Source organism: Colletotrichum gloeosporioides, assembly GCF_011800055.1.
Source record: "Colletotrichum gloeosporioides strain Lc1 chromosome Unknown consensus_40, whole genome shotgun sequence".
Classification (NCBI taxonomy): Eukaryota; Fungi; Ascomycota; class Sordariomycetes; order Glomerellales; family Glomerellaceae; genus Colletotrichum; species Colletotrichum gloeosporioides.
Window position 1 is genome coordinate 185240 of NW_025544685.1, and position 27926 is coordinate 213165.

The following is a 27926-nucleotide window of genomic DNA, read 5'->3' on the forward strand; positions in this document are numbered from 1 at the left end:
TGCAAGCTTATATATGGCATATTCCTCCATTTCTTCTGCTGGGCAGTTTATACCTCTTGGCTATTGGACTATGTGTTCTTGTATACGATTACATTGGCACTTTGTTTGGAACCCCTCATTTTGGACCCTTGGTAAGTCAACGATTACCCTGAGGTTGCGATGTGACCGGAGAACTGACATTTTCTTTTCCTTAGCTTGTTCTATATACTGTGATCCTCATGCTGTCGATCAGCAACTTTCTGCTTGGGTATGTGGTCTTGTATCATTACATGGACGATCAAAAGCCGAGGGAGACATCGATCTAGGTGTTCTTCTACATATCGCTCAAAATATATTGGAGCAGAGAGGTCAAATTTCACACCATGTAGACTCTAGTGAGATGACGCGCATCTTTTGTATTGACTTTCAAATATGCCTCCACGTAGCTTCTCGAGGGCTTTTCAAACGTTCCCTGACTGTAGTCAATTTAATCTGGACCCGGCTCTCAGCAATGCTAGCTAGATCATTTTCTGTCTCCATGACGTTGGTCTAATCGAGCCTTGGTCCTTTGTATCTTCTATTTGCATGACCGAACCAGTTACCGATGGCGAAAAGTCCCATCACTCCTATGACGACACTTGCGTAGTCTTCCAAAATCAGCTAAAAGCAATGAGAAACTGGCTCGCAATGTACTTACTCATATTTGAAGAGGTAACGGGCATTACCACGGGGAAATCGTAGAATATCAATGCAATGAGACCAAGCGCGATTGTCAAAACATTGGCAACAACACCGACAGGCTGTGGCAGTCGGAACTTGCACCTTGGTAGAACCTTCTCAAATGCTGCTGGCCCCTTGAATCTGTGATACAAAGTCAACGCCGCTGGGAAGCTGAAACTGACTTGTTGAAGAATCAAACCCGTGGCGACCAACGCATTGAACGCCGTCGAAGAACCAAGAAATACGCAGCCCAGGATGAAGATGAGAGCTGAATTGACAATGAGTGCGTTGACAGGCACGCCGAATTGTGGGCTAATTTTGCCGAGAAATGATGAAAACACGATCGCATCGTCCCGAGCGAAGGACCATGTAAGTCGGCTGGCTGTTTGTAGAGCACCTGTACAAGCGAAGCAGCCGCATATTGCGATAGTCACAACGAAGGTTGTGGCAGCAGCGGAGGAGCCTGTGGCTTGCGACCAAATCTCCAATATCGGATACCTGTATTCTATTGTTATCATCCATGTCACCTAAATCTCAGATAACACAAATTCGATGCATAACTTACGGAGACTGGAGAACAGGTTCAATATCGCGGAAGCTGTACAGCATCGCGACGCTGAACACGAAACTTGACACAAATCCAATTGTGACAGTAGAAATCAGAGCCTTGGGGATACTGGAGGCTGCATGGTTGCATTCTTCGGCCAGGTGAATGGCCCCATCAAGGCCGGAGTAGATGAAGTTGGGGTTGAGCAAGCCAGTGAAGAAGACAATGCCCTTTGACGACCAGCCGCTATCGTTGATAAAGGTTGTCCATACGAAAGAGCTGTCCTGCTTGGGGGTCGAACGTGCCAAGCAAGTGACAGTAATGACGAAGAAGGCTGTCAGCGAGATGAAAACTACGAAGAAGGTTAGACTAAGGCTGAGTCAAATGTAGTGGAAGTCCCAAAGGAAGCTTACATCCCAAGTCGTGAATCCAAGCTGTACGTTTCATTAAAAAGATATTGTAGGCGGTGAATGCAAAATTGAAGGCCTGGAAAAGAAGGAAGATATGCCACGTTTCCGGGATGTATTGAGGATCGAGGTAAGACGCGAGTGAGAGTACCATGACCGGCATCTGTATGACGAAGCCTGCTCCGTTGGCTATCCAGCCCAGGAAGTTGACTGATCCACAGCAGTAACTCTGTGGCATCCACCATCAGTATTGCTATCGCGATTATGGATGTGCACATGGACCTTACGAGTACACGGCTTGAACGTTCTGGTGCAAGAATGCTGGTCCAGTGATACTGCCCTCCAGCTGTCGGATAGACGGAGGCAATCTCAGCCATGCTCAGAGCACAGGCGCCCCCGAGAACGAAGATGAGAATGATGCCGTATAACAAAGTTACCGGACCGCCCGAAGCAATTGAGATTGACAGTGTGACTGCGATAGCTGACCAGCTGTTGCAGATGTTCCATCCGAGGCCAACAATCTCAAGAAGTCCAATGTCCCGCTTTGTAGGAGACTGGAGACCGAGACGTTTCAAGTCGGCATCTTCGTCGCTGCTCACCCCAATCGAGTCATCTGAAAAGGTAAAGCCTCAGCTCATGATGCCAGGATATATTCTTGAAGTGTGGGTGACCTACTCATTTCGGTCATTGCTGCATCTCGGACGTACGATGAGGGCTTACCCCGGCTATCCGCGGCGTCGAACACCATATCTGTAAGGAGAAAGAGAGGACAAGTGCGACAGCATAGACAATGATTATTCCAGAGGATTTTCGATTGATTTTAAGCATGATTAAATGCATGCTAAGCATTACATTCTGCATTTGAAGATCAGACCACTCGGGCGAAGCAATCTGCATGCCTGCATCGCTGATCTGTACCGAGCTGCAGTCATCCGCAGGGTAACGCTGCAATGCACCAATCCGAGCCCTCATTCGTGGCCAAAAATTGAAGTTTCACCATGAGAAGCAATCTTCATCTTAGTACGACGCAACGTATGCAGACTCATCACGTACAATACCTAAATCTTTGGGCAAAACTGGAGCTTGGAGGTAAGGTTCCGGCTAGCCGAGATGCTCGTTTATGCAGGAAGGTGCCATCGCTTCGCTTTTGCGGTGCAAAGTGTTCCTCTTCTGCTTGGCCACATAAGCATTCAGAATCGCTTCGATTGAAAACGAGTGTCTCACTGGTCTGAAAATGTTCAATACCAACCCTCTCCACCTAGCTGATAGCACAGTCATGAATTGACTATTACAGGTTACCCTCGAAGGCGTTGGACGTAAGGGCCAGAGTTTTGTCTGTCTTGCCCCAATTTTACATGTTCTGACAGCAAAGCGATGGAAAGCCCGTGTGCAAGAGCTTTATTGAATCGAAAGCATAAGTGCCTCTTAAGCTCTGATTCTTAAATACAATACAAAAAAGATTCATCTACGCCATTGAACTCCTGGTATTTGAAATGAAAGACAGGCAAAAGGCATGTACATGAGAAGTTTCAAAACACAAAAGAGATCCCTAATGAAATGCCTAAACCCAGAGCCACGGTAGAAACGGACCATCTGAGACTTCCTGCCACGTTGGGTCTATCGCCAAAGCCGTCAGGCTCACGACTCCCTTGCACGACGTTGTTTGCTCGAACGCATCGAAAGACTTGATAGTCCGTCTGGTTTTCGCCATCGTCATAGTTGAACGACAAAACGACAGGCCAGACTCTTGTCAGTGCTTCGTCGTAAGAGTCGTTGGTTTTCTTCTCATCAGAAGCGTTGAAAATACCAGCCACCCATGAGTACAGACTGTAAACCGGGCCGGTGTCGTTGTTTGCTGTTGCCTCTGTCTGGTTCGTCAAGTTCCCTGCACTTAGTGTCAGATAGCAGCTCATACGAAACTAAGGTAGGGTGACTGTCTTACTTATGAGGTATGAAAGAGGGTCTATCTTCTTGCCGCAGCTATCCGGTTTGTGGATCAGGTCACCGCTGGTTGAGTTGCATCGCGCTGTTCTGGCTGCTTGCTTCAAATCCTCAATGCACATATTCGAGATCCAGCCGTTGCAAGAGCCATCCGTGTCTTCGTCCAATGTCTCCAAGTCTTTCTTAGTGTACGGGTCGCTGATTCCATTCCAGACGTAGGAGCAGAAGGAGTAGTTGTTGCTGGCGTTGCCTGCTTCGAACGCGTTCTGGGGCCCTTCGAGGTCGATGGTGATGGGGTTGATGTTCCACACAGCATTTCTCTCGGGTTCCACTTTGGGAGTATCGCCATTGGTTCTATTGGTTGCAACTTTTACCTCGATGCTCCAACCATTACCTCGGCCATATAGAGTCGAGTCCGGTGGATTCACTAATGGTTTGGAAAGGTCGATACCGACGATTGGCCAGCTTCCGGTTGCATTTGGTTCCTTTACGGCATTTGGGACAATGGTGGAGTCGTTCCATATATCTCGATGGTAGAGTGTTCCCCGGTTCGCGAGCGGGTACAATCCTGCGTTGGAGGCATAAACTCCGGAGGTGAAGCTAAGCCCTACTAACAAGCCGGTAGCCCACCACAATATGCCCATGTCTACTTCCAAAGCGAAAAGAACAATTTGATAGTATGGGGAGACGCAGAGAAGACAAGTCAGAAGTGACGCCCAGGCTAGGAATCCGCTGGTGAATGCTTCAGTAACAATAGACGTATGCCATGAGTGAACAGCTGTGTGACTACTGAGATGCCGGTGTGCTTTTATCATGTCTATCTCGGAAAATTTGATTTATCCCTTCTGCCTGATGCGTAGAGATATGACGTGGAGGCCTTACCATAGCTAGGTAAGATTGCTTAAAAATAAGCTTGCTTTCCCTGCAGGATTCGCGATCGGCGTGGCACAGAGGTCTGGTTGAGGTACTTTGGTATGTGCTGACAGGGAGCTAAGGTGACAGCTGCGCGACCGCTCTTCACTATTTGATCTTGCCAAGACGCGACTTCAGTCATGTTTCAATTGAAGGAACGCCTTTTGTGTCGCATCGTACGTCATTCTTGAGGCGATGCGAGAGGGCGGAGATGCACCAAGGCTGAATACAAGGCGAATTGCAACTGGTTGTTTCATTATTTTTTTCATCTCAATGGGTATTCTTAGTACTTCATTGTCGTGACCTAGTGTCTAGCATCAGGTGCTGGTGGGCAAGCGGCGGTATTCGGCAACACATCCGTCGCGCCGCTTCCATCGAAGTAGCAGGTGCCCAAACTGTTTTCGCACGGCGAGTCAGGACCAGGACAGCACCATCCATACGACTTCCACTCATAGTTCTGCATCGCTTGAGTTAGCTCTGCCGTTTAGTATGAGAGGTCAGTGTAGGAAATACTCACATAACAAGGCACCGGGGCAGCAACGGTGGTTGTCGATGCGGCAGGCTCGGTAACCACCTCAACGATTGACGTCGTTGTCGTTGGCTCGAAAGTGATGACTACCAACGGCGACGAGGTTGTATCAATTGCTGCAACTGTGCTAGATGGCTCCTGGCTGGACGAAGGGGAAGCCGACGTAGGAGGAGCGCTTGAGGGAGCAGCTGAAGGCTCATTGAGAGTGGTGCTGGAAGGCAAGTTTGAGGTGGTCGTGGTATCGTCGGCTCCTCCCCCTCCGGCTCCGCCACCTCCGCCACCTCCGCCCCCACCTCCTCCACCAACGGGAGGAACAACGGCGCCGCCCCCTGCGGCCGGGACGGCGATAGGAAAGACAGGCTCATACTGGTTGCCGTTGGCATCTGTCATGGGTGGCGCTGTGCTGTAGGATATGGAGTAGGAGACGCCAGAAGAGAACGTGATCGAGAATGAGGTCTGAGTAGATCTACTAATGCTCCGCGTGCTACTCTCGGCTTCACTAGTTTGCGACGGGGCGGAGGTGGTAGCTGATCTTGATGGTGTATTGCTGGACGATGGCTGGGCGGAACTGCTTGCCGAAGGGGTACTTGAAGTCGTTGAATACGAAGAAGTTGACGTCGACGAGGGGAATGACGATGATGACGAGTAGGTCGAGGAAGTGTGGGTCGAGCTTGAGGGTGATGATGATGTAACAGAACTGCTAGAGCTGGACGTTGTCGTAGTGGTACTCGCAGTGCTGCTGCTAGACGAAGATGACGATGAAGATGAAGACGAGCGAGTACTTGAAGACTTGCTCGAAGAGCTTTTCTTACTTGAGGTACGCGAGCTTGAGGACGTGGATGACCTGGACGTAGTAGTGTTTCGGTGTGTTGTTGTATTAGTGAAGATATGCGTGGAAAACGTTGTCGGAATCCCCGTCGAGTTGAACGTCGGGGGCGGCGTGATTGTGGGCGTAACTGGACCAGCTGCCTGGCGGTTCACGACATTGTAGTGAGCTGCTTGATGCTTGTAGTGCTCGTTTCTCTGAAGCAAGTGATTGGCTTGGTCATCACGATGTTGGAGCCCCTGAGTTACCCCTGCTAGCACAGAGAGTGCTACCAAAACCGCTGAAAGGTGCATTTTGAAAAGAACGAACTCGGCAGAAAGAGTGGCTGCCTACGTGAATTGAAAGAGTGACTGGAATTTGGGCATCGAAGAGCACACCGCTAGCTGTCAAGATAGGAGAAACATGATCACATTTTGTACGGACGACCCCTTTGGCGCACCACTTCGTCGCTTCCTGTTTTGCACCGCCGCGAGCCCCATCACCAAGGCTGCTTGGCGAGCTAATGCATCTTGACTATCGCATTAGGAAGTTGGTATCCATCTGAATGCCACGCGAAGTCTCGGCACCGATGGGATGTTGTTGGCGTGCTTGAGCGGAGTCGGCAAGGTCGGCAGAGCCCCTTAGGACCCGAGGCGCCCCATCGGCGAAGGGGACTCGGCCGCAAAGTCCGTCCGAATCCGGACCCCCGGGAGCGCGGGTAGGGAGCACCTCGCCTCAGGAGCAGGATGCTATGCCAGTCGACGCAGGCTGACGAGACGAACGGTGGAGTAGAGATGCCCATTTGGTTGGCTGTGAGAGCTGCGTAGGGCTGGTGCCCGAGTCAGTTGTTGATGCTCCTGAAACTTCGTGTTAATTTGCTGGCTGGAAGATAGAGTAAAGACCCATCAACCCCTGTCTGGCAGAGAGCTCGGCGGAGGTCATGGCGTCGATGGGCGCGTTCACGATAACCACGAGGCATCAAACGGTGCGGTGCCAACAACATCACCGGATTGCTCGGTGTAGGGCTGAGGTGAAGCGCGTGGCATTGCTGTACTAAGTGGGCAAAATGTGGGATCTAAAGCGATAGTACGATCATGCAATCACGATACTGAGGAAGGAGGACGGCAGGATTATGGCTCAGGTTTAAATTGAAATCGCAGAGGAGATCCATCCTGCTGCCGTCTTCATGCACGTCAATAGCTCTCCACTATTTCCATTCATAGAACCAAAAATTGGGGCTTCTTAGTTTGGCAGGTCTGATTTTAGTCGGCAAACGTCCGCTTTTTTCTTCTTCGGGAGAATATTACTCAGATAGGCAAGCGGAATTATATGGGAAACATCGAGACCAGGGGCGATGATGGCGATGGAGGGCATTTCTCGGCCCAAACATGAAATTCCCGAGGTTCGGGAGATCTGACTATTCTACTACCTCAACCAGTGACGTATCAGCTGGTAAAGGTAGACTTCTATCTACATTCATCAAAAGGCAAAAGTTCGCTTTATCGACCAGGATATCGAGGTGCTTGTAACCGTCCCCAAATTTCTGCCCTGCTATCCTCACCGTCTCCATCAATATATCGATAGGCCCGACATCCATAACTGACGTGATTACTGTGGGTGGGTTCAGCGATAGAAGATCCGCCAATGAACATCCAACATCAAACACTTTCTCCAAGATACCGACTCCATTGGCTTCAAACGCTGTGGTGGGCAAGAGCCGAGAGACAAGCACAGTATCTCGGGCGATGGCAGTGGGATAGCTGAGCGACATGCTGTCCTCACTATCCGTCCCCGATAGCAGTGTCCTTGATACACAAAGCTTCCATACAATGACCTTCAGCCATTCGCGTGTGATGAGAAGATCAGCTTGTTGCATCGGAGAAAAGTTGGCCACGTTGGCGAGTGCATTCGACAGAGTGTTCTGCAGCCGCGCCAGCTGTTCAGGCTCTGCCGACTTCGATGTCGACGACGGGGTAGATGAGTTCCACGTGGCGATAAAATCCGTGTCAAACGGCCGAAAAAGGGAAATGAGCTCTAGGAAGCCGGGCAGAATTTTAGCATCGGGGCTGAGCGGGTCGATCTGGGGAAGATCTAGCATGGGCTGCAGCGTCAGTGGCCGATGCCGTTGCATTGCATATGCTCGCTCTGTGATGAATAGCACCCAAAAGATGCGTCGCGCGTACTTTTTGGTGGAAGAGTCCGCGATTTCGTTGTATGTTGCTTCTTCATGATATCGTAGTGTCTGCAGAATGGTCATCGCTTCGCGGATGTAGAACCATGCTGCATTGTCGTTATTGAGACAGAAGTAGATGCAGTAGAGGAAGAATGAGGTTTGGACTTGTGCAAGCGACTGAGTATCGGCAACATTGTGGTATCTTCTTGATCGCAACGCCTCCGAGACGAAGAAGTCAACCGTGGGGAGATCGATCCCTGCTGAACTGCTTTGTTGTAGGTTGGATAAATCTGCAGGAGTTGACATTATGTCAGGATCCAAAGCGATATTGGCGCAACACGACATTAGAAGTCCATAACTTTCAGGACATCTTGGGTACACGCGCACGCATTCTTCCATGCGATGCTGGTCCAGCATTGGCGTGATGGGGTATTTGTGTTTGAAATAAGCGTCGAGACATCGTCTGAACATATCAGCCGATACTTGAGGCGACGGTTGGAAGCCGTTATCTACCCCAAATGCACTCCGAGGCAGCACCGATGCTGATGGTTTCGCTCGTGAAGCGTGCCCAGTCTCACTGCACCCAACTCCAGGTTCTGGATGACCCGGCTGAGGAGCTGGAGCCGGTGCCGCCTGTCGTCGATAGTCTGGTCTTCGCCCATATCTTGGTCCCTTTGGTCCGGTCTTCTTCGGGATTGCGCAGTACGTGCAGTCGACCTTGGCGATGCGACAGTTCATGCACGGACGCCGCCCATCACATCGGATCTTACGCGTGTGGCATGTATCGCACGCTTGTCGGACCTTGGCCGCCGCCTTTCTCATGCCCAAGAACGCGGTTTCTGGCGACATTTTCCCTCGAGCACACACAAACAGAAGATATCAAGAAGACGTTGATGGAGACTGCGAATACGAGTGACGCGCAAAGAATACTGTAGAATCTCGTCTAAGTGAGAATCTACACCCCCCTGCTAACTTGACTGATTGGCTAGCTGTAGAGGGCTGTGGAGGCATAAATTGGGCCTTAGTAGGGGGTAGTAGGGGGTGTAGCTAGGGTTTAAGTTAGGGGTAGTAGCAGCTAAAAAACAGTAGAATTCTAAGACTTATAGTATTAGTATATATAGCTAAAAACGCGCTTTTTTTATATTTTTATATATAGTATTAAAAATAGAGGAGTTTAGGTAGATTAACCTTATCTATAAGTACCTAAAAAAAGCTATATTTTATTAAGTAGAGATTATACTAATTAATAAGATATAACTAATAACTACCTTAATTCTTCTTACTTTAAGGTATAATAATAGTACTAACTTATCTTCTAAAAACCCTCCTCTCCTAATATACCTGTTAACATATAACATTCTTTTATAATAATAATAATAATATAAGAATAATAATAACGCTTAACTTACTTTAATATTCTATATAAAATAAATAAATAAAGTTTAAGGTATAAAACCTTATATAAAAATACTCTATTTATTATAACCTATAACTATAATATTGATTATGTAATACGTATAGTTACATAAGCACCTTATATAATTAGCAGTTTAGCAGGTTACGTTTCAGATTATCTTTCCCCTCACTTTTCCCTACTAGAGGAGGAAACCTGCGAATAACAACACAAGCAACAACAACCAGAGTCATCACAATACATCAATTCCCTTATTATTATCTATACGATTAAATGCCCATAAATGCTCAGGATTATCACCTTTTATCATAACATAAGCCCATCTATAACCCTATACTATATAGGCGCATATACCACACCCCTGAATACGCTTATACCTATGCTAACAGGTTATAAGCCCAGCTCAGAGATAACCTCTATTCCTTCTACCTCTTTACCTCTCCCCTACCTACCTATAAAGCCCTACCTCTACTTAAGGGTTATATATACCAAAAATCGATCCTTTAAACACTTTTCTATCCATACTACCTACGCAGAAGCTGATATACTAGCTAGACTAGTAGTTTAGTTCCACGAGATACACCTCTTACGAATCTATATAACCAATCCTATACAAATCAACTATACCTCTATCAATCCTTCTTTAAGCAGACAGTCTCTTACTACTACTTTATTCAATCTATATCCCTCAGATTATCTCTTCAAACTATCCTCTAGTCTACTCCCAATCTGGTTTAGACCTATACTTACGGCACAACAGACTTCCTCTCAACCAATCTACTATATAGGATATATATCTCCTCAGTCTAACAGAAGTCTAGCTAAAGAAGATATTAATTAAAGAGAAGGAATAAAAACCACTCTTTTTATCAGTTAAACCCTGACCCTCTAGGTTTACAACTATTATAACTTTACTATAAGAACCACTATACTATACGTACAATAGCTCTTTAGTTATATAACCTCACTATCGTTTAACCTTTATAAGGCTTGCAACTACGCATCGCATAGCAATAAGGTAATAATAACCAATCCTAAGGTCTAATTCCCTAAGCTTATAAGCTCTAAGAACTATAAAGTATAGGCTATATATATAAAAGCCCTACTATATAATAAAAATATTACTATAGACCTTACTAAACCTATATCTAAAGATAATTTAGATAAAAACTATAAGGCTTTAAGTTATATATAGTTATTCTGTAATAATAGTCTACTTAGGGTTATAAAAGATGATAAAGACGCTTATACAGCTTGGAATTATCTAAAGTCCCTATATAAGCCTATAGGTTTTATAAATAAGTTTTTAACCTATAAAGAGTTTTTTAATACCTCCTTAGATAACTTTAAATTTATAGAAGATTATATAAATAAAATAAAAGAACTTATAGATAACTTATCTTATAATAAGCTTAAACTATTAGATTAAGTAGTTATTACTTATATACTTAATAATCTAAATAAGACTTATAAGGCTTTTATAACCTCTATAACTTAGTCTCTTAGGACTAACCCTTCTGCTTATAACCTAGACTCTTTATATACTAGTCTTATAGATAAGTATAAGAGAAAAGGAGGCAAAGAAGTAATTAATAATACTACTACTAAAGGTAATAAAAATAAAAAACAAAATAAAAACTAGGAAAATAATAAAAAGAAAGATAAAAATAAAATAAGTAAAAAACCCTAGAAAAAACAGAAAGGTTTATACTACAAAAATTATAAGAAAACAAACCATACTGAAGAAAACTGCGCTTTTCTATATCCTGAAAAAGCACCTAGCTAGTGGAAAAAGCCCTCTACTAGTACTACTAATGCTAAAGATAAAGAAAAAGAAGTAGTTAATATAACTACTATAGATAATATTACCCCCTATATATCTATTAATAATCCTAAAAATCCTATAGATTTAATAGATTTATCTTCTAATAAAGAAGAAGAAGATATTCTCTTTAAGAATATAAGCTATACTGCTCCTAATAATATAAATAATAATACTAATAATCCTTCCTTAAGTTATTTAATTAACTAATCTTTTATTAAGGAAAAAGGAAAAATAAAGAGTTATAATAATAAAAATAAAAAAACAGTTAATTTTTATATTAATACTGCAGCTACTATTTATATAGTTAATAATTATAACCTTATAAAAAATCCTATAAAAATAAATAAAATAATAAAATAGGGAGAAGCAAAAACTCTTACTTCTACTATAAAGGGTGATTTAATAATATATCTTAATAATAATAATATANGTGACTTAATAATATATCCTAATAATAATAACATAATATTAAAAGACGTTTATTATATACTTGAACTAGGTATTAATCTACTTAGTCAATCTAAGCTAGATTCTTTAGGTATTGCTTCTATTATATGGAAATAACTTATTTTATATAATATTAATAAAGATTGTATTATTACTATAGGGGCAAAACGAAATAACTTATATTTCTTCTAATTTCCTANTATCAATAATAACAATAACTATATATACAATACTACAAATAATAATAATATAAATAATAAAAATAATAATAATAATAATAATAATAATAGCCTCCAACTATGGCACGAACGTCTAGGACATATACATATACAAAGCCTTTTAAAATTAAAGGATAATACTATTATAAATATAGATATAAATAATAATAATAATAATAATAAATTACAGCCCTGCAAAGCCTGTTATCAAGGCAAATTTATAACTAAGGCTAGTAAAAAACAGGTTCATAACAAAAATCTAGATTATCTAGATTATATAGCTTCAGATTTATGTGGGCCTATAACGCCTACTACTTATGATAAATATAACCTTTTTATTATCTTTATAGATAAATATACCCGTTTTGTATGGGGAAAATTACTTAAAGATAAAGAGAAGCATACTATTAGTGAAGCTTTTCTTGAATTTCAAGCTGAAGTTAATAATAATAATAATAATAAAAGAATAAAAGAAATATCTACTGGTGGAGGTAGAGAATTTGATAATGAACGCTTTAAAGCTATATGCACTAAAAGCGGTATAATATATAATAAAAGACCTCCTTATACGCATGAACCTAACGGACTTATAGAGCGTACTATACGCACTATAGTTAATAAAATAAGAACCTTACTATATAATTCAGGTTTACTACACTACTTATGGGGTGAAGCCTTCTATGCTACTCTTTATATGCATAATAGGACTCCTCATAGCTCTATTGAGTATAAAACGCCTTATGAAATAAAGAATAATATAAAACCTAATATTAATAATATAAAGGTATGGGGTAGCGTATGCTATTATAAGAATAAAGATCCACTTATTAAAAAACTAGACGTACGAGCACGTCAAGGTTATATAATTAATTATAGATCTAATGGGTATAAGATCTGGGATATGCAACTAAGAAGAGCCTTATGGTCTCGAGACGTTGAAATCCTAGAGAATACCTTTATTTCTCATCATAAAGAGCTTCCTATAAGCATAAATACCCGCTTTAAGGATACAAATAGTAGTATTATGCCCAACAATGATAGACATAATACTGCCCATAATAGTCCACTAAGAGATATTTCTAGTCAATCTATCTCTTATAGTAATAATCCTACTATAAGTAGAGATATTGCTATAACTAATAATGCTCTTAAGAATCTAAATGATGAGACTATTATTAATAGTAATAATAATATAAATATAAATAATAATAATACTATTAATAATAGCAATAATAATAAGATCAATACTAGTATGAGTAGTTCACACAATGATAGTATGAAAACTACTAGTATTAATAATAGAGAAATAAATAAAGAAAAATCCAAGTTACTTATAGAGATCCCCTCTCTATCAGAAGAAGCTAAAAAAGACTACCAATGGGTTAATAATACGGTTAATAATACCGAAAGTGCACTATTATTTACTATTCAGGACTGCCCTGCTCTTAGTATATATAAAATAAATAATAACGTTATAACTGATAATAATAGTATTACTAGAACCAGTACTATCGATAAAGCTTCTTATATACTATCAGTTATTACATTAGACGAGCCTTCTACTATAAGACAAGCCTTAAATTCTCCTTATAAAGATAATTGGATTCAGGCTATGCAACTAGAAGTAACTCAAATAGAAGATATAAAAACTTAGGAAATTATACAAAAACCAGATAATATTCATCTATTAGGCAGTAGATAGGTATATACTATGAAATTAAAAGATAAAATAAATAATATATATAAATATAAAGCAAGATGGGTTGCTCAAGGTTTTAATCAATATATTGGTATTAATTACTTAGAAACCTTTTCTACTACTTGTAGACCTGAGAGCTATAGATTTATAGTAATATTTGCTATAAAAGAAGGTTAGACCCTTCTACAGTATGATGTTACTACAGCGTTTATACACGCTAATATAGATATAGATATCTATATAATATTACCAACAGGTTTTTTATATAATAAAACCACTAATAAGTTGGAATTTAATCCTAATTATAACTATAAGTCTAATAATAATAAATATTGCTGTAAGCTTATTAAAGCTTTATATAGGTTAAAACAAAGCCCTAGACTGTAGTATAACCACTTAAAAGCTATATTAATAAAATTAGGATTTATTGTTTCACCTTATGATGAAGCAGTATTTATACTTAATAAAAATAGCTATAAAGCTATAATATGTTACCATATAGACGATATATTACTAGCAGCTAATAATACTGCTACTAGTGATTATATATATAATATATTAAGGCAATATATAAAAATACAAATATTAGGGGAGCCTAGTACCTTTTTAGGCTATGAGTTTGAAATAGATAGACCTAATAAGTCTTTCTTTATGCATCAAACTAAATATACACAAAAAATATTAAATAAATATAATAAAATAAATATAAATCCATCTATAACTCCTATGAGAGATAATATAAAACTATATATAAATAAATATTATGCTTCTAAAGAAGAAATTCTACAGTTTCAACAGCAAATTGGAGCACTTTTATATCTAGCTTTAAAAACTAGATTTGATATAGCTCTAGCTGTTATAATATTATCAAGATATACAACAAACCCTTCTAAAGAGCATTTTATAGCTCTAGATTACCTATAGGGTTATTTAAATAAATATCCTAATAAAGGAATATATTATAACTGTAGTAATAATAAAATTTGGGATTTAATAGGTTATTCAGACTCTAACTGGGCTGGAGACCTAGATAATAGAAAATCTACGTCAGCTTATATATTTTGCTGGGGTTTATATAATATAGTGTCTTATAGTACTATAAAATAAAAAACTATAGTTTTATCTACTTGTGAAGCTGAATATATAGCTTTAATTGAAGCTGTTAAAGAGGCTTTATACCTATATAATAACTATAACTATAATTTAAATAAACTAGGATTTAATCCTATTAAAAAGCTTAAGATTTTTATAGATAACTTAGCAGCTAAAAGGCTAGCTGAAAATCCTGAATTTCATAAGAAATCTAAGCATATTGATATAAAATATCACTTTGCTAGAGAATCTTTATTAAATAAAGATTATATGTTATTTCATATAGACTCTAAGTCTAATATTGCGGATATATTAACTAAGCCTGTAGGCAAAGTTATATTTAATACTATAATGAATATAATTAATAATGATAACAATAATAATAATAATAACGATAATAATAATAATAACCGCATTAAAGAAATAACTTACTAGTTTTTCTTTTATATTTTTACCTATAAGATTATTTAATAAGAGTTTTTTAACTAGTTATAAACATATTATNAGTTTTTCTCTTATATTTTTACCTATAAGGTTATTTAATAAGAGTTTTTTAACTAGTTATGATATATTATATATATTATAGGAATATTTTTCTTATTTTTCCTACGAGGTTTTTAAGTTTTTTATACTTATAACGTATATATATATTAAGTGAGTAAGCTATATATTATAAATCAACCATATATACCTTAAGGGGGGATGTTAATATATAACATTCTTTTATAATAATAATAATAATATAAGAATAATAATAACGCTTAACTTACTTTAATATTCTATATAAAATAAATAAATAAAGTTTAAGGTATAAAACCTTATATAAAAATACTCTATTTATTATAACCTATAACTATAATATTGATTATGTAATACGTATAGTTACATAAGCACCTTATATAATTAGCAGTTTAGCAGGTTACGTTTCAGATTATCTTTCCCCTCACTTTTCCCTACTAGAGGAGGAAACCTGCGAATAACAACACAAGCAACAACAACCAGAGTCATCACAATACATCAATTCCCTTATTATTATCTATACGATTAAATGCCCATAAATGCTCAGGATTATCACCTTTTATCATAACATAAGCCCATCTATAANACCCTATACTATATAGGCGTATATACCACGCCCCTGAATACGCTTATACCTGTGCTAACATACCTATAGGTATATCTCTCACCCTATATAGTACTAGTAAAGCTAATAATAACTAGTATTTTAGCTAGGTTAGAGAGCATAATAGGGGTACTATAGAGCTAGCCTTACTAGCTAGGTAGAGTATTAAATACTTTATTAAATAACTAAGTAAGTAGTAGTAGAAGTAGGATAAGAAGCTTAAGATTAAATATAAGTAGCAAGAGGCTATAAGTATTTTTTTCTAAGTTAATAAGAAAGCTAAGATAAGTGAGGTATATTAATAGGTGTAAAAACTAAGCTATAAATACCTTATAAAACCTCCTCTATAGTAGTAATATATTAATTAATATCTACTTAAATATAGGCATTAGGAATTTTTTTATTAATAACTTCTTTTTTAATATAGGTAGTATAATTGAAGTTCTCTTAGTCTATATAATTAATTAACTTAGTAAGGATATCCTTAATATAAACCTTCTTAATCTTACTACTATTTAGATTAATACTAATATTATATTAAATAAAAGCCTTCTACACTATCTCTACTTTCTTAAGGGCTAAGTAATAGGTAGTAGTAGTAACAGCCTAAATAATTATAATATACTTCTTAAAGACTAACTATATAAATAGGGTACTAGCAGTAGTAGTAGTAGCCTCCTCATTAAGTATATACTCTTCTATCGCCTCAGTAAGCTACTACTTAAACAGCTTATTAACAGTAGTATTAAGTAGTTATAAGAGTGATATTATACCTAGGGGGATTAAAGTAGGCATAATACTTAGATCTTTAAGTTTCTTAGCAATTAGAGTGGTTTTATAAAAGCTAGCAACATCTATAACGAGGAGATGTTTCCTACTAGCAGTAATAAAGCTATACTTATTATTAATCTAGTAAGTAAAAGAGACCTTATTATTATACGCAGTGTTATTAAACTTAATAGTAATGTTAGGACTATATAGGTAGCCCTTACTAGCCTCAATCTAACCGCCTAAATTAGAAGGCTTACTGTGAAAAATCAGCTTAAGCTTAAGGTATTAGACCCTATCTATAAAGATATATAGGATTAGTATAGCCTATTACTTACTCTAACTACTATAGTTAGTTTTACTAGCTATAGTTTTACTACTAAAGACTACCTAAGTTAATCTATTAAAGTACTTAAAGGGGATAGGGGTCTTATTAAGGTTAAGGATATAACTATAAGGAAAGTACTAGTTAGCCTCTTTAGTAGGTATATTATAGGGGTTTAGTAGTAGGTATGTGAGGGAGGGTTAGTTAATATAGTAGTAGAACTATAGAAAGCTATTAATAATTTTAATATATTTAGAGGGTAACTTAGAGGCCTACTTAGTAAGCCTATAGTAGCTAATATTTTAATAGTAGTAGAAGCTATTAAACTAGCTATATAAAAAGGTAAAAAGACCTAAAACGCTAGTAGTAGTATAGATATACCTAAATAGGTCTTAAGCTATTCAGTAGAACTATCTAGTAGTAATAATCCTAGCTATAATATATTAATCTAAGAATAGTTAATATAGGGTAGCCTTAAGGGTAGGGAAATTAGGTATATATATAAGGCAGTATAAGCCTAAGTTAAATATCTCTTAGTATGTTAAATACTACTAAGTGATTATTACTATAGGTATTAAAAACTATATTATAGCCTTATTATATATAGGTTAATAGTAGCTACTATTAAAGTAGCTCTCACCCTTATAGAGGTATTACTTCTAGCTAAACCTAATCTATATATAATAGTACTCTAAGAATATTAATACCTAGTACTACTTATATATAAAATAGGTATAATTAAGGTAGCAGTATAGCTCTATTATATTATACTACTTCTCTTAGTGAGGTATAACTTTAGGCTTAGGTTATACTTTTAGTAGTAGTATGAGAGGTAGACCTAAGCTAATATTAGGATTAATCTTATTACTAAAAGTATACACTATAGCTATCTTAATATAAACGCGATAAGTATAGTATCGTAAGAAATAGGGAAAATCGCTATATCGCATAGGAATAATAATAAGAGGAGGGAGACTTACTACCTACTAAAAAGGCCTGATTTATGGGCTTCGAGGGGTAGTACTCTCGTCGGAAAAGGTGGTGTTTTGGGTTAGTATAGGTGGGGGGGCAGGGGGGTGCGGATTCTCACTTGGACGAGATTCTATGGTAACCTGGGGTTGGTGGGCTTGGTCCCCCTTTAAAGTCTAGACCGTCTTGGGTCTAGATTTAGACTTGGCGCATCGGTTTCCGATTGGAGAGAGGTTACCCCACGAGTCAAATTTGGATTCACTATTCAGCGAAAATGAGGGCGAGTTCTGCCCATCGACAATGAGGATCAAAAGCTTCCCATTAACATGTGGCTACCAATAATACCAGATCTAAACCGAGAGCGATGTTTCGGAGCACACTCCGCCGTATGCTGCACCGTGGCGGCTTCATACACTCAAGCACGTGCCTTCTCAATAAGAACACCGTCCGCGACGACGTAATTGTCGAACTTTCGGGGAGGGACGCGATTCGCGTAGAGGAAGTCGATGTCCTGGTAGGTCCTGTTCTTCGTCTCTGGCTGGAACCAGAACAGCAAGGCGAGGATGAATACTTCGGCGCCGACGAAGAGGAACATGACTTTTCCGCCCCAGTTGAGCTGATCCGGGTTTATAAAGTAGGGGAAGACCGACGACAGCAAGAGGGCTGTGAGCTGCTGACATACGAGCGTGAAGGCGATCGTCTTGGGTCTCGTCGCTTGAGACGCAGTCTCTTGAGCGACTGCCCAACCGAAGCATCCGACTGTAGCAGTGTAGAGCATGGACCATGTAATCATGAAAGCGAGCAGAGCCATGTTTGCTGCCTTGTTGGCCGTCCCAGCGAGAGACGTGCCACCGATGATGATCGACCAGCAGCATAGCAGTGCGCCACCCCCAACGAGGGACTTCCGACGAGGAAGAACATCAGAAACGCAGACAGCGACGCAGTTAGAGAGGAATTGCAGTGTCGAAGAGATCGCAGTAAGTCCGAAGGGATCCGATTGGCCGATGAGTTCGAAGTAGTATGTCTGGTATGTGTTCTGCGCCCAGTCAGTTTTATCACCACCACAACACCACCACAACCTCAAAAATCACGAAATAGACTGAGTTTGAACGAACCGCAAAGTACCCGCCACTCCAATTTTGCCCTTGCAAACCGAGCACAGCAACGAGAGTTCTGTATCGGTGTTCTTTCGTGAAGATGGCTTTCCAGCTGGTTTGGCTGGCGGCGGTGTTTTCGCCCGCTTCGGTCTCCAACTCGGACTTGATAAAGTGGAGCCGCTCTTCTACGTCAATGTTCTTGCCGTAAAGCTTTAGAATCGCCTTTCTGGCGTCGTCGTCTCTGTCCTTCTTGACGTACCAGACCGGCGACTCTGGTAGGAACGGCAGTCCGATGGCGAATAATGTCGGGACGAGGAAGGTCATGACGAACGCCAGGCGGTAACTCCAGGGTCCGTCAATCTTCGACGAGCCCCACCCAGTTATTGAGGAAAGGAAAAAGCCAAGAACAATAACGACGTTGGTGAGTGAGCTGAGTGTACTTCGGAGGGCGGCCGGGGCGTTCTCGGTAACGTATAGAGGAGGCGTGGCTGTCGACAAGCCGACGGACAGTCCCAAGAGGAGCTTCGAGACGAAAAGGATAGGGAGACTAGGGGCAAAGACGAGGGCAAAGGACGCCGCCCAGGATAGAATAACGGCGGTCCAGAGAACGGCCTTTCGGCCGGTATAGTCGGCGAACTGACCGGTGAGGAAAGCGCCAAGCACTTGACCGATCGTACTTGCCGCGTTCCAGAGCGACTGCCAAAGGGCAGGAATAACGAACTGGTCTCCTGCCGCGTAGTAGTTGCCATAGGCCTCGCGGAATTCAGGGAAGGCGATAGCTACGCCTGACAGACCAGAATCATACCCCCATCCGAAGACGAGGGACATGATGTACAGAGCCCAGAACACATATCGCTTATCTTTCTTGAGGTTGGCCCAGAGACGTTGGTACTGTTGCTTAGGTGTGAGGTCTGGTTGGTCGACGGTGACCTTGAGTGCCTCGTCAACGTCGGCACCAGACTTTTCGATGTGGTTGGCAGAAGGAGACTTGGCTATCGCCAACTCGGTCGATTTGGTGGCCATGAAGGGCTACTTAAAGCTGGAGGGTATAAGAAAGATTAGGGTTTGTTGAGATGTTTCGGGCGCATGAAGAGGGTGTCGCTGAAAAGAGACGAGAAACAGCGACGATTTATATCAACTCCGTTGAGCCTCTTACACAGACACTGCCTCTGGGTGCTCGGCCTCCGATCCACCCCCGACGGCACGAGGTATGGTGCCAGTCCCCACGGGGAACAGGAGATTTCCTGGAGAGACATCGCTAGCGTCTCCAAGAATTTGGGACTTCTCGCAATAGAGAGAGAAAAAGGTTGGTTTTCTCTGTGGAAAGAAGAGATATCGTCTGTGTAAGTCGGCGATGCTGTACCTCATAGCATACCCATGGCATTCCCGATGGGGTGGCTTCGGCTGAAATGGTTGAATTTCGATTGGTTAAGATCCCTGCAAAGAGGCTGCGGGAGAAATGGGTGAATTACCATTGGCTAAAATAATCGCTGAATTGCAGAGCACGGCTGAACTGTCATTGGTTATCTCACATTCACATCCTGCATTGTCGAAAGATCCCATTGCGAATTCGTGACACGATCGAAGGAGTGCTCCAACGGGATGCATAGAAGCGAGACCCTAGAATGATTCTGTGGTTTGATCCTCAGCATCCAGGCTTTCTGATGACAGATGTCTTCGAATACTTATCACCGGCTTTTGCGGTGAAAGTGAGGAAGATGGTGGTGAAGGGGGTTGTCGCAAGAGTTGCAACTAAACATAATTCTACCACATGCATGGAATAAGTGCGTATCAAGCCTGAGATATTGCTAACTTCTGGATACCTTCTGATATTCAGGCGTCTTCGTACATTTTTTCGGTAAACAAATGGCCTACCTCGCCTTTATTGACGCCGTGGTCTCTGTTGTAGCCCCTCTTGCTGTCGTATCTGCTGTCGTCTTTGTCGCCGTCGTCGCCGTCATCGTCGTCGTCTTCGTCTCTATTGTCCTTGTTGCCTTCGTCTCTATAACTGTCACCATAACTATCCTCGTTAGTCCTGTTGCCCCTATTGTTGTTATTGCTATTAATGTTCGAACCGATCATTGACGCTGTTGTAAACCACCCTTCCAATCGTAACTAGTATGTTGAAAAAAGGCTATCGGCGATGCCCCGAAAGCCACACTTTCTCAAGTGACAACTTAATGATCCAGATCTTGGCCTCTATGACCGAAAATTTCAGCGAGACCTGTTTTGAGTCTTAGTGGAAGGATTTTGATGTGATTTATTGCGGATATTCTAACGACAGATCGATCTTCAAAATCACGTAAGTTGAAGTTCACCCACGGCCGAACTGTTTGGTGTTGTTTCTGCCGAAATTCATGCTCATGTTGAAGGCCATGACGCTAGTCTCCGCGAAGTGGCGTTGCCCAACGAATCATAATTCACCCGTCCGAGCCTCGAAATTTCACCCGAGCAAACCCCATCGTCCGTGTCTACCCCGCCGGGATCCGGACCGCATGTTGGTACCTAGGTATTAGACGTCCCGGCTAAGAGCCTCAATGTGAACATAAGAGCCGTCGCTACGTCCACTGATTCCCGTATTCGATGATTCGAGTTCCAGTCCTTCAACTTCTTCCGTCTTCTTTTTGCCATCGCAGCAGTCATGCCGGCAACGCACAGTCCCCCTGAGCGCGAGTGGTGGAAGGAAGCTGTCGTTTATTAGATATACCCAGCCAGCTTTCTGGACTCTGATGGAGATGGTCTAGGTGATCTTCCTGGTATCATCTCGAAGCTGGACTACATCAAGTCGGTCGGGGCCGACACCATCTGGCTTTCACCCATCTTCAAGAGCCCTCAGAATGACATGGGTTACGATATCTCAGATTACAGGGAGATTCACCAACCCTACGGCTCAATCAAAGATGCAGAGACGTTGATCCAGGGCTGCCACGAGAGGGGTATTAAAGTTCTCCTCGATCTAGTTGTCAACCACACCAGCGACGAGCACGAATGGTTCCGCGAATCTAGATCCTCTCGAGCATCCCCCAAGAGAGACTACTACTTCTGGAGGGATCCCAAGTTCGACCCAGATGGAAATCGCAAACCACCCAACAACTGGGCCTCCCTGTTCGGCGGCAGTGCCTGGACCTGGGATGAGCACACAGGCCAATACTACCTTTCGCTCTTCCTGCCCTCTCAGCCGGACCTCAACTGGGCTAATGAGGACATGCGCCGCGCCACGTACGCGGACATGGAGTTCTGGCTAGAGAAGGGCACCGATGGTTTCCGAATCGACTCCATGAACCTCATGTCGAAACACCCCGACCTCCCCGACGCCCCCGTCGCGTTCCCGGACAGGGAGTTCCAGCCCGGAGCGCTGTACTACGCCAGCGGCCCGCGCATGCACGAGTACATCCGCGAGATGCGGGAGAAGGTTTTCGACAAGTATAACTGCATGACGGTCGGGGAGCTAGGCTTCACCAAGGACGAAGCCAGTGTGGCCTCTTACGTTGCTAGGGACAGGCACGAGCTGAACATGCTGTTTACAGGCGACATCGTCGACATGGACTTTGGGCCGAACCACAAGTACGAGCGCGACGACTTCCGCCTTTCGAAGCTCAAGCATATTGTTGGTATGTGGCAGAAGGCGATGATTAGGTGCGATGGATGGAATGCGATTTATATGGATAACCACGACTCTGGCCGCTCACTTTCGCGATACGCGTCCGACTTGCCCCGATACAGAAAGACTGCGGCCAAGATGCTGGCGACGCATCTCGGCACCTTGTGCGGCACGTTATTCCTTCTTCAGGGACAGGAGATCGGCATGGCGAACGCGCCCGAGTCGTGGACCGTCGATGACTACATCGATGTCGAAGGGAAGAACTACTACGACAGTGTGCGCCAGAAGCGCGGCCCCAACGCGGATATGAGCGACGTAATGAGGGAGATGAGGCTGAAGGCGAGAGATCACGGAAGACTGCCCGTGCAGTGGACGGCAGAGAAGCATGGCGGGTTTACCAACGGCTCCAAGCCGTGGATGCGCGTCAATGACGACTTCGACGAGTGGAATGTTGAGCAGCAAGAACATGACGAGGATAGTGTATTGGCATACTGGAGACAGGTGCTGGACATGCGGCGCAAGGAGAAGGATGTGTTTGTTTACGGTCGGTTCGACACAGTTGGTCAGTTTGATGGCAGTGAGGATGTATACGTATATACCATGACGAGCTATGATGGGAAGACAGCGGCGGTCTTGCTCAACTTTTCCGATCGAGAGCAAGTGTTGAAGTTGGGACCTAGTTTTGATGGATGGAAAAGGTTGCTTGGGAGCACCTCGAAGAGCATCGACAGAGATGGTATCAGTCTAAAAGCATATGAGGGCACAGTTTATGCCAATTGGTAGGCAGACGACTGGTTGATCAACGCTCTAGAGGAAGAACAACAAAAGAAGAGTGCTCCAGAGATCAATGGAGGGGAACATGGCAGTATTGACTAGATGTTTATTCTAATTCATGCATCAGCTTGTCGTTATTTGACAATATCTTTTAAGACATTCCTGCGCTGCTATGTTTTGTTTTAATTACTGTGTCGGCAAAGGAATCCTAAGTGAAGCCTCCCTCTAGCAGGCATCCATGACTTTGCAGAGGGCGACAACCCGGGCTTCGCTTGATCATCTAAGTCCACAAGCTCATCCAGTCGCAATTCTAATCATTTCAAGGCAAATCTTCTGAATGATATGCTAAGCAATTCCTCGGGTCCTCAACCAAAGATGCTGCCCTCTACGGCATGTCTCTTGAAAGCGGAACTCTGTTTCTCGTATCTTTGTCTCACACTGCCAGCCTTGTGAGGTATGATCAGTTCGCTTCCAAATTGCACCTGCCACTCATCGTCCGTTGGGGAATCGCCAGTCCCGTAGTCGATCCAAGCTCGGCATATCAGTCTGCCTGCCTCGGCCCGAATACTGTAGTCAGTCAGGCAGATATCGCACTGATCATTGCACTCTTGTCCAGGCTTTTTAAAGGCTTTGCCGATTGTTCCCATCAAATCGGCGCCTGGGGAAGCAGGCGAACGGATTTCAACCCGGTGAGACAAACGACCATTGACGATTTCTACGTGCCTCAGCAAAGTAACATTTTCCACAAGCTGCTCAAAATATTTATTATCGGCATTCGAACCAAAGAGAGATCTGTTTCCACGGTGGCCAGTATGGCGGGCATCTGTTCCCAGGTGAGCACAAAATGGGTAATGGCATTCGAGAAGATCTGTCGGCGCCGGTGCTTCCTGCCGCTTGTCCCACACGAAGTTGAACTCGACAAACAGGAGAAACCTCCCGTCCACAACCTTCGGCACCGCCTTCAGAAGCGGTTCGTACATGTAACTGGACAACCGAATTTGAGGTAAATACCTGGGCTTCAGCAGGGATTCCGGCCGGAGCTCACTGGTGAGCAGGTGCTGGAGTCGAACAGCCTTCGTCGCCAGCTGTATGCGCGCGTGGGTCATGTGTCCTTTCCGCTGGTTTCTCAGGCAGGGCAGCTCGCGATAGAAGTTTTCTTCGATGTTCCTGAAGTCCCGGACGCCGTGACGTTTCATACAAATCGTACATAGCCAGCGGTTCGGTTGGTTGTAGGTAAGATCCGCCAAGAATCCCACCTTCATCTCCCGCGGAAACTTAGCATATGTTGCCATCCAGTCGGTATGGGTGAGATACCGAAGGTCTCTGCAAGTCTGAGACAGAACAAAGCGACCGTGTGGGCGGAGGTTGCTGAATATTTGGAAGAGAATTTCCAATGGTAGCTTTGCGAAGGGGGAGTCTTCGAGACCAATGGATTTGACAGAGTCTCGACCCTTACCAATGCCGTCCGGCTGTTTGATCGGTGCGTCCATGGTTGAAATATTTGTAAATGCGTTGTTTCTTGTGCATTGGAACATGATGTAAGAGGATGGGCAAAATTGGACATGAATGAACGTTGACGTGGGCCATGAAATTAGATATTAAGAAGAATCCTCTTTCTCCGGAATAATTCTCTCTGACGGGTTCTCAAGGTACAGATCCAAACTCAATGTTGTGGGTATATCATAACGCAAACGCTACTTATCGTGACCGTCCGGGTTTTCAACTCAAAGTGCCTTGTCGAGGGTACCCTTCTTGACAAAGTCCTTGCCCGCAAACTCCCTCTCTCCGCCGGTGGCGATGTTCTTGTTCTTGGCCTGCCCAGCGGTGTCGCCGGCCGCAGTGTCAACCGCTGAGTTGAACTTGCCCCTCAGCACCTCACCAACGCCCTACCTGCTGTTAGTCATGCGATTCTCGACGATCCGCTGCCAACTACTGACATGTCCTTGGGCGAGTGCGCCCTTGATCTGTCCCCCGATGCCTCCAGACCGCGTCGTTGGCGCATCTCCGCCGCCGACTGGTGCGTGAGTGCCAGCGTGCGTCGCGGGGTTGCCGGCAACGTGAGCATTGCTGCCCACCGTGCTTCCGACGCCGGCTCCAGTGGTCGCAGTTGTGTTGGTGCGAGCTACATCATTTGTCGCGGGAACCGTAGGGCTCTGGTAGGCGTTCTCAGCGTCGAGAGTCGCGGTGTTGGTGTTGGCGGCCATGTTGAGTGATGTTTCGGGTATATTTTGAATCTGAAAAGGAGTCCAGAAAGACGTGTTTGTGTTTCAAGTGTCTTCCCAGAGAAAACTATGTAAGAAATATAAATATTCGAACGGATGCACAAGCTGATGCGATGTCATCGCTCCCAAACCTGGTCCGGTGATGCGCCAAGGGGTGACGTCACGATAGCGCAAACCCGCCTCGGGGGGGACGATCTGTGGACCGTCGTCCGCGTTCCGGATAACCGAGTTGATGTCAGACGATCAGCCTCAAATTTAGTTCTTATTTCCGTTGGCTCAGTTCTTTACTGATTTTGCTGCCAGCGAACAGTTTTTCAACTTTAGTGGGTATGATTCAGTTATGGCCTATCGACAGCTTCAACTGGCATACCCTAACCCACCATGATCCTTCTCTATTTACATTATCAAGGTAAGATAACGGACTTTCGGTTGCACGAAAGAAGCAACCACACCAACTGCACGATGGGTGGTAGCTTCCATGTGTTCGGCACTTGAGTGTTTTCTGGCAGATCGGCTTGTATCCGTATGAATATGCTGTTTGTATGAGGTTACAAATGAGACAACGTCGACAGACAATGACTTTGCTTTGAAAACAAAAGGAACCATACCGTACAGGCTGACCAGCGAACGTCTATGTGTTACTCCCACCTTCCGAGACCAGTGGCAAGTCTCCTCCATCACCGAAACGCAACTATTCAGACATCACCACCACTCACCCCCTCTCACCAGAACCCCAAAACAACAACACCAACAACCAACGCATAAACCCACTTCTCAACCGTCAAATTCGCCCCAGCACCATAATAGCACCCATTGCTATTACACCGCCCACCGCTCCCGCTCCCCCATCCACTGCCGCCGCCATACCCCCACGCCGCGCTGCACTCCCCCGCGAACTCGACCAGATCCGTCCTCCCCAGCGGCGAGCACGTCGTCGTCGTCGTGTCCCTGCTGTCAAGCGTGCCCTCGTCGGCGCTGCACGACAGTGCGGCGGTCCACTTGCCGGCCGTGCAGCGCTGAAACTTATCCGCGAGGCAGTTCCACTGGCCCTCGTAGCCGACGCAGTCGGCGTCTGCGGACTGATAGAGCGCAGAGATGTCGAGGGTTGTGTTGAGGGGGGATGGGTCTGGGGCGGCGGCGGTGAGGCGGAGGAGGATGGTGAAGAAGAGGAGGAGGGTTAGGAGGGCGCTTTTGCGGCCACAGTGTGGTTGGGGGGACATTTTGGAAGAGTAGGGTGTGGTGTGCACTCCTTTGCGTTTTGGTGGGTGTGATTGTTGAGATGAACCACAAAGTCGGGTCTCCAGGACTCGGTGCGAGGAATGAGGAAGGGTGGGTGGTTCGTCTCATGCCGCGGACCAGCCCTACGAAACCTTCGCAAGTCCTATATATTTCATCGCAGAGGTGCTCAGCTTGGCGGGCCAACTCCCGAGCCAATGGGTCCAGGTAGACACAGGACGAGACTATGATGGCATGATAGCTGAGACATGACATGAGCCTCCCATGTGCATGCGCCGTCCTCACTTAGACATGTGCTTCTCGAAAATTTGCAGCTCATCAGTGTTTGCTCGCGCCCGTCTCGATAAGACTCTCTTCGGACGAAGCTGTTCGGACGGGATATCCCAGCTGCTGCGCTGTCAGCTGTTACATATCCTCATGAACGTGTAGCCTTGTCATTGGGTCGTGAGGCGTAGCTCGCTCGCCGAGGAGAGGGCGGATTCTGCAGCCGCGTGTGGCTAAGGTGGCAGGTGCAGGAAACACCATGTATGAGAGAAATCAGGCCGTAGTCGATTACTAATAGCTTAGGTGCCTGTCCGACTACACCGTGTTAGCGGGCGGCCTAGCCTACAGAGACTGTTGCGAGAAAGCCATCCGTTGTGGCACGGATAGTCGGCACCATGGACTGAAGATGTTGCAGAGCTCTATGATCCTGCAGGAACCCGACTAAAAGCACGACTGTGAATGGGAAGTTAATGAAACTTGGCAAGTAAGAAGTTTTCTTTTGGTCATTTCAGGATGAACACATGCCAACTTCACCACGAACCGGTTCGTGAGTTGCGTGAGTTGGTTGAGTCGCCCAAGTCTCTAGCTGCGTTAGCCTCAACGCTACCAGCCCCCTTCCGACCTATCACAACCCCAGCATCGCGAGTTGCAACGAGTACACTAGACAACAAACAATTTATGCATATCCAAGGCTTGTCAAACAGAAAAGAACCCAAAGACTTGACCGGATATATACGGAAGCAAATCCCTCGCGATCCACCGGCATCCCCCAATTTTCAGGCAAACACCGCGATATCCCAACTCACTACCAACGATGACATCAAGCTCGTGATTCCCAG

At 43.6% G+C, this 27926-nt stretch overlaps 7 protein-coding genes and 1 pseudogene across 8 annotated transcripts; 2 read left to right on the forward strand and 6 right to left on the reverse strand.

Moving 5' to 3' along the window:
• Positions 1–528: 528 nt before the first annotated feature.
• On the reverse strand, positions 529–2401 carry GCG54_00005089 (Choline transport protein; the record flags this gene model as incomplete). The annotated part of the gene is made up of 6 exons (XM_045405122.1): positions 529–626; positions 677–1197; positions 1265–1598; positions 1660–1882; positions 1941–2266; positions 2329–2401. The coding sequence occupies 6 exons, from the start codon at positions 2399–2401 to the stop codon at positions 529–531; spliced, it is 1575 nt and encodes a 524-aa protein (XP_045264886.1).
• Positions 2402–3182: 781 nt separating this feature from the next.
• On the reverse strand, positions 3183–4238 carry GCG54_00005090 (uncharacterized protein; the record flags this gene model as incomplete). The annotated part of the gene is made up of 2 exons (XM_045405123.1): positions 3183–3538; positions 3596–4238. 2 exons carry the CDS (start codon positions 4236–4238, stop codon positions 3183–3185), a joined length of 999 nt encoding a protein of 332 aa, XP_045264887.1.
• Positions 4239–4810: 572 nt separating this feature from the next.
• GCG54_00005091 (uncharacterized protein) lies at positions 4811–6154 on the reverse strand (the record flags this gene model as incomplete). Its single annotated transcript, XM_045405124.1, has 4 exons — positions 4811–4963; positions 5024–5438; positions 5536–5732; positions 5993–6154. The coding sequence occupies 4 exons, from the start codon at positions 6152–6154 to the stop codon at positions 4811–4813; spliced, it is 927 nt and encodes a 308-aa protein (XP_045264888.1).
• Positions 6155–7621: 1467 nt separating this feature from the next.
• Positions 7622–8319, reverse strand: GCG54_00005092 (Maltose fermentation regulatory protein MAL13; the record flags this gene model as incomplete). The annotated part of the gene is made up of 2 exons (XM_045405125.1): positions 7622–7645; positions 7669–8319. 2 exons carry the CDS (start codon positions 8317–8319, stop codon positions 7622–7624), a joined length of 675 nt encoding a protein of 224 aa, XP_045264889.1.
• A 5705-nt stretch (positions 8320–14024) lies between these two features.
• On the forward strand, positions 14025–14540 carry GCG54_00005093 (uncharacterized protein; the record flags this gene model as incomplete). Its single annotated transcript, XM_045405126.1, has 1 exon — positions 14025–14540. A coding segment is annotated over one exon (516 nt), but the record flags the coding sequence as incomplete, so codon positions are not given.
• A 3768-nt stretch (positions 14541–18308) lies between these two features.
• On the reverse strand, positions 18309–20013 carry GCG54_00005094 (General alpha-glucoside permease; the record flags this gene model as incomplete). Its single annotated transcript, XM_045405127.1, has 2 exons — positions 18309–18929; positions 19009–20013. The coding sequence occupies 2 exons, from the start codon at positions 20011–20013 to the stop codon at positions 18309–18311; spliced, it is 1626 nt and encodes a 541-aa protein (XP_045264891.1).
• A 1618-nt stretch (positions 20014–21631) lies between these two features.
• Positions 21632–23374, forward strand: GCG54_00005095 (annotated as a pseudogene). Its single transcript has one exon. A coding segment is annotated over exon 1 (1743 nt).
• Positions 23375–25089: 1715 nt separating this feature from the next.
• Positions 25090–26807, reverse strand: GCG54_00005096 (uncharacterized protein; the record flags this gene model as incomplete). The annotated part of the gene is made up of 3 exons (XM_045405128.1): positions 25090–25251; positions 25303–25599; positions 26340–26807. The coding sequence occupies 3 exons, from the start codon at positions 26805–26807 to the stop codon at positions 25090–25092; spliced, it is 927 nt and encodes a 308-aa protein (XP_045264892.1).
• Between the last annotated feature and the right edge of the window lie 1119 nt (positions 26808–27926).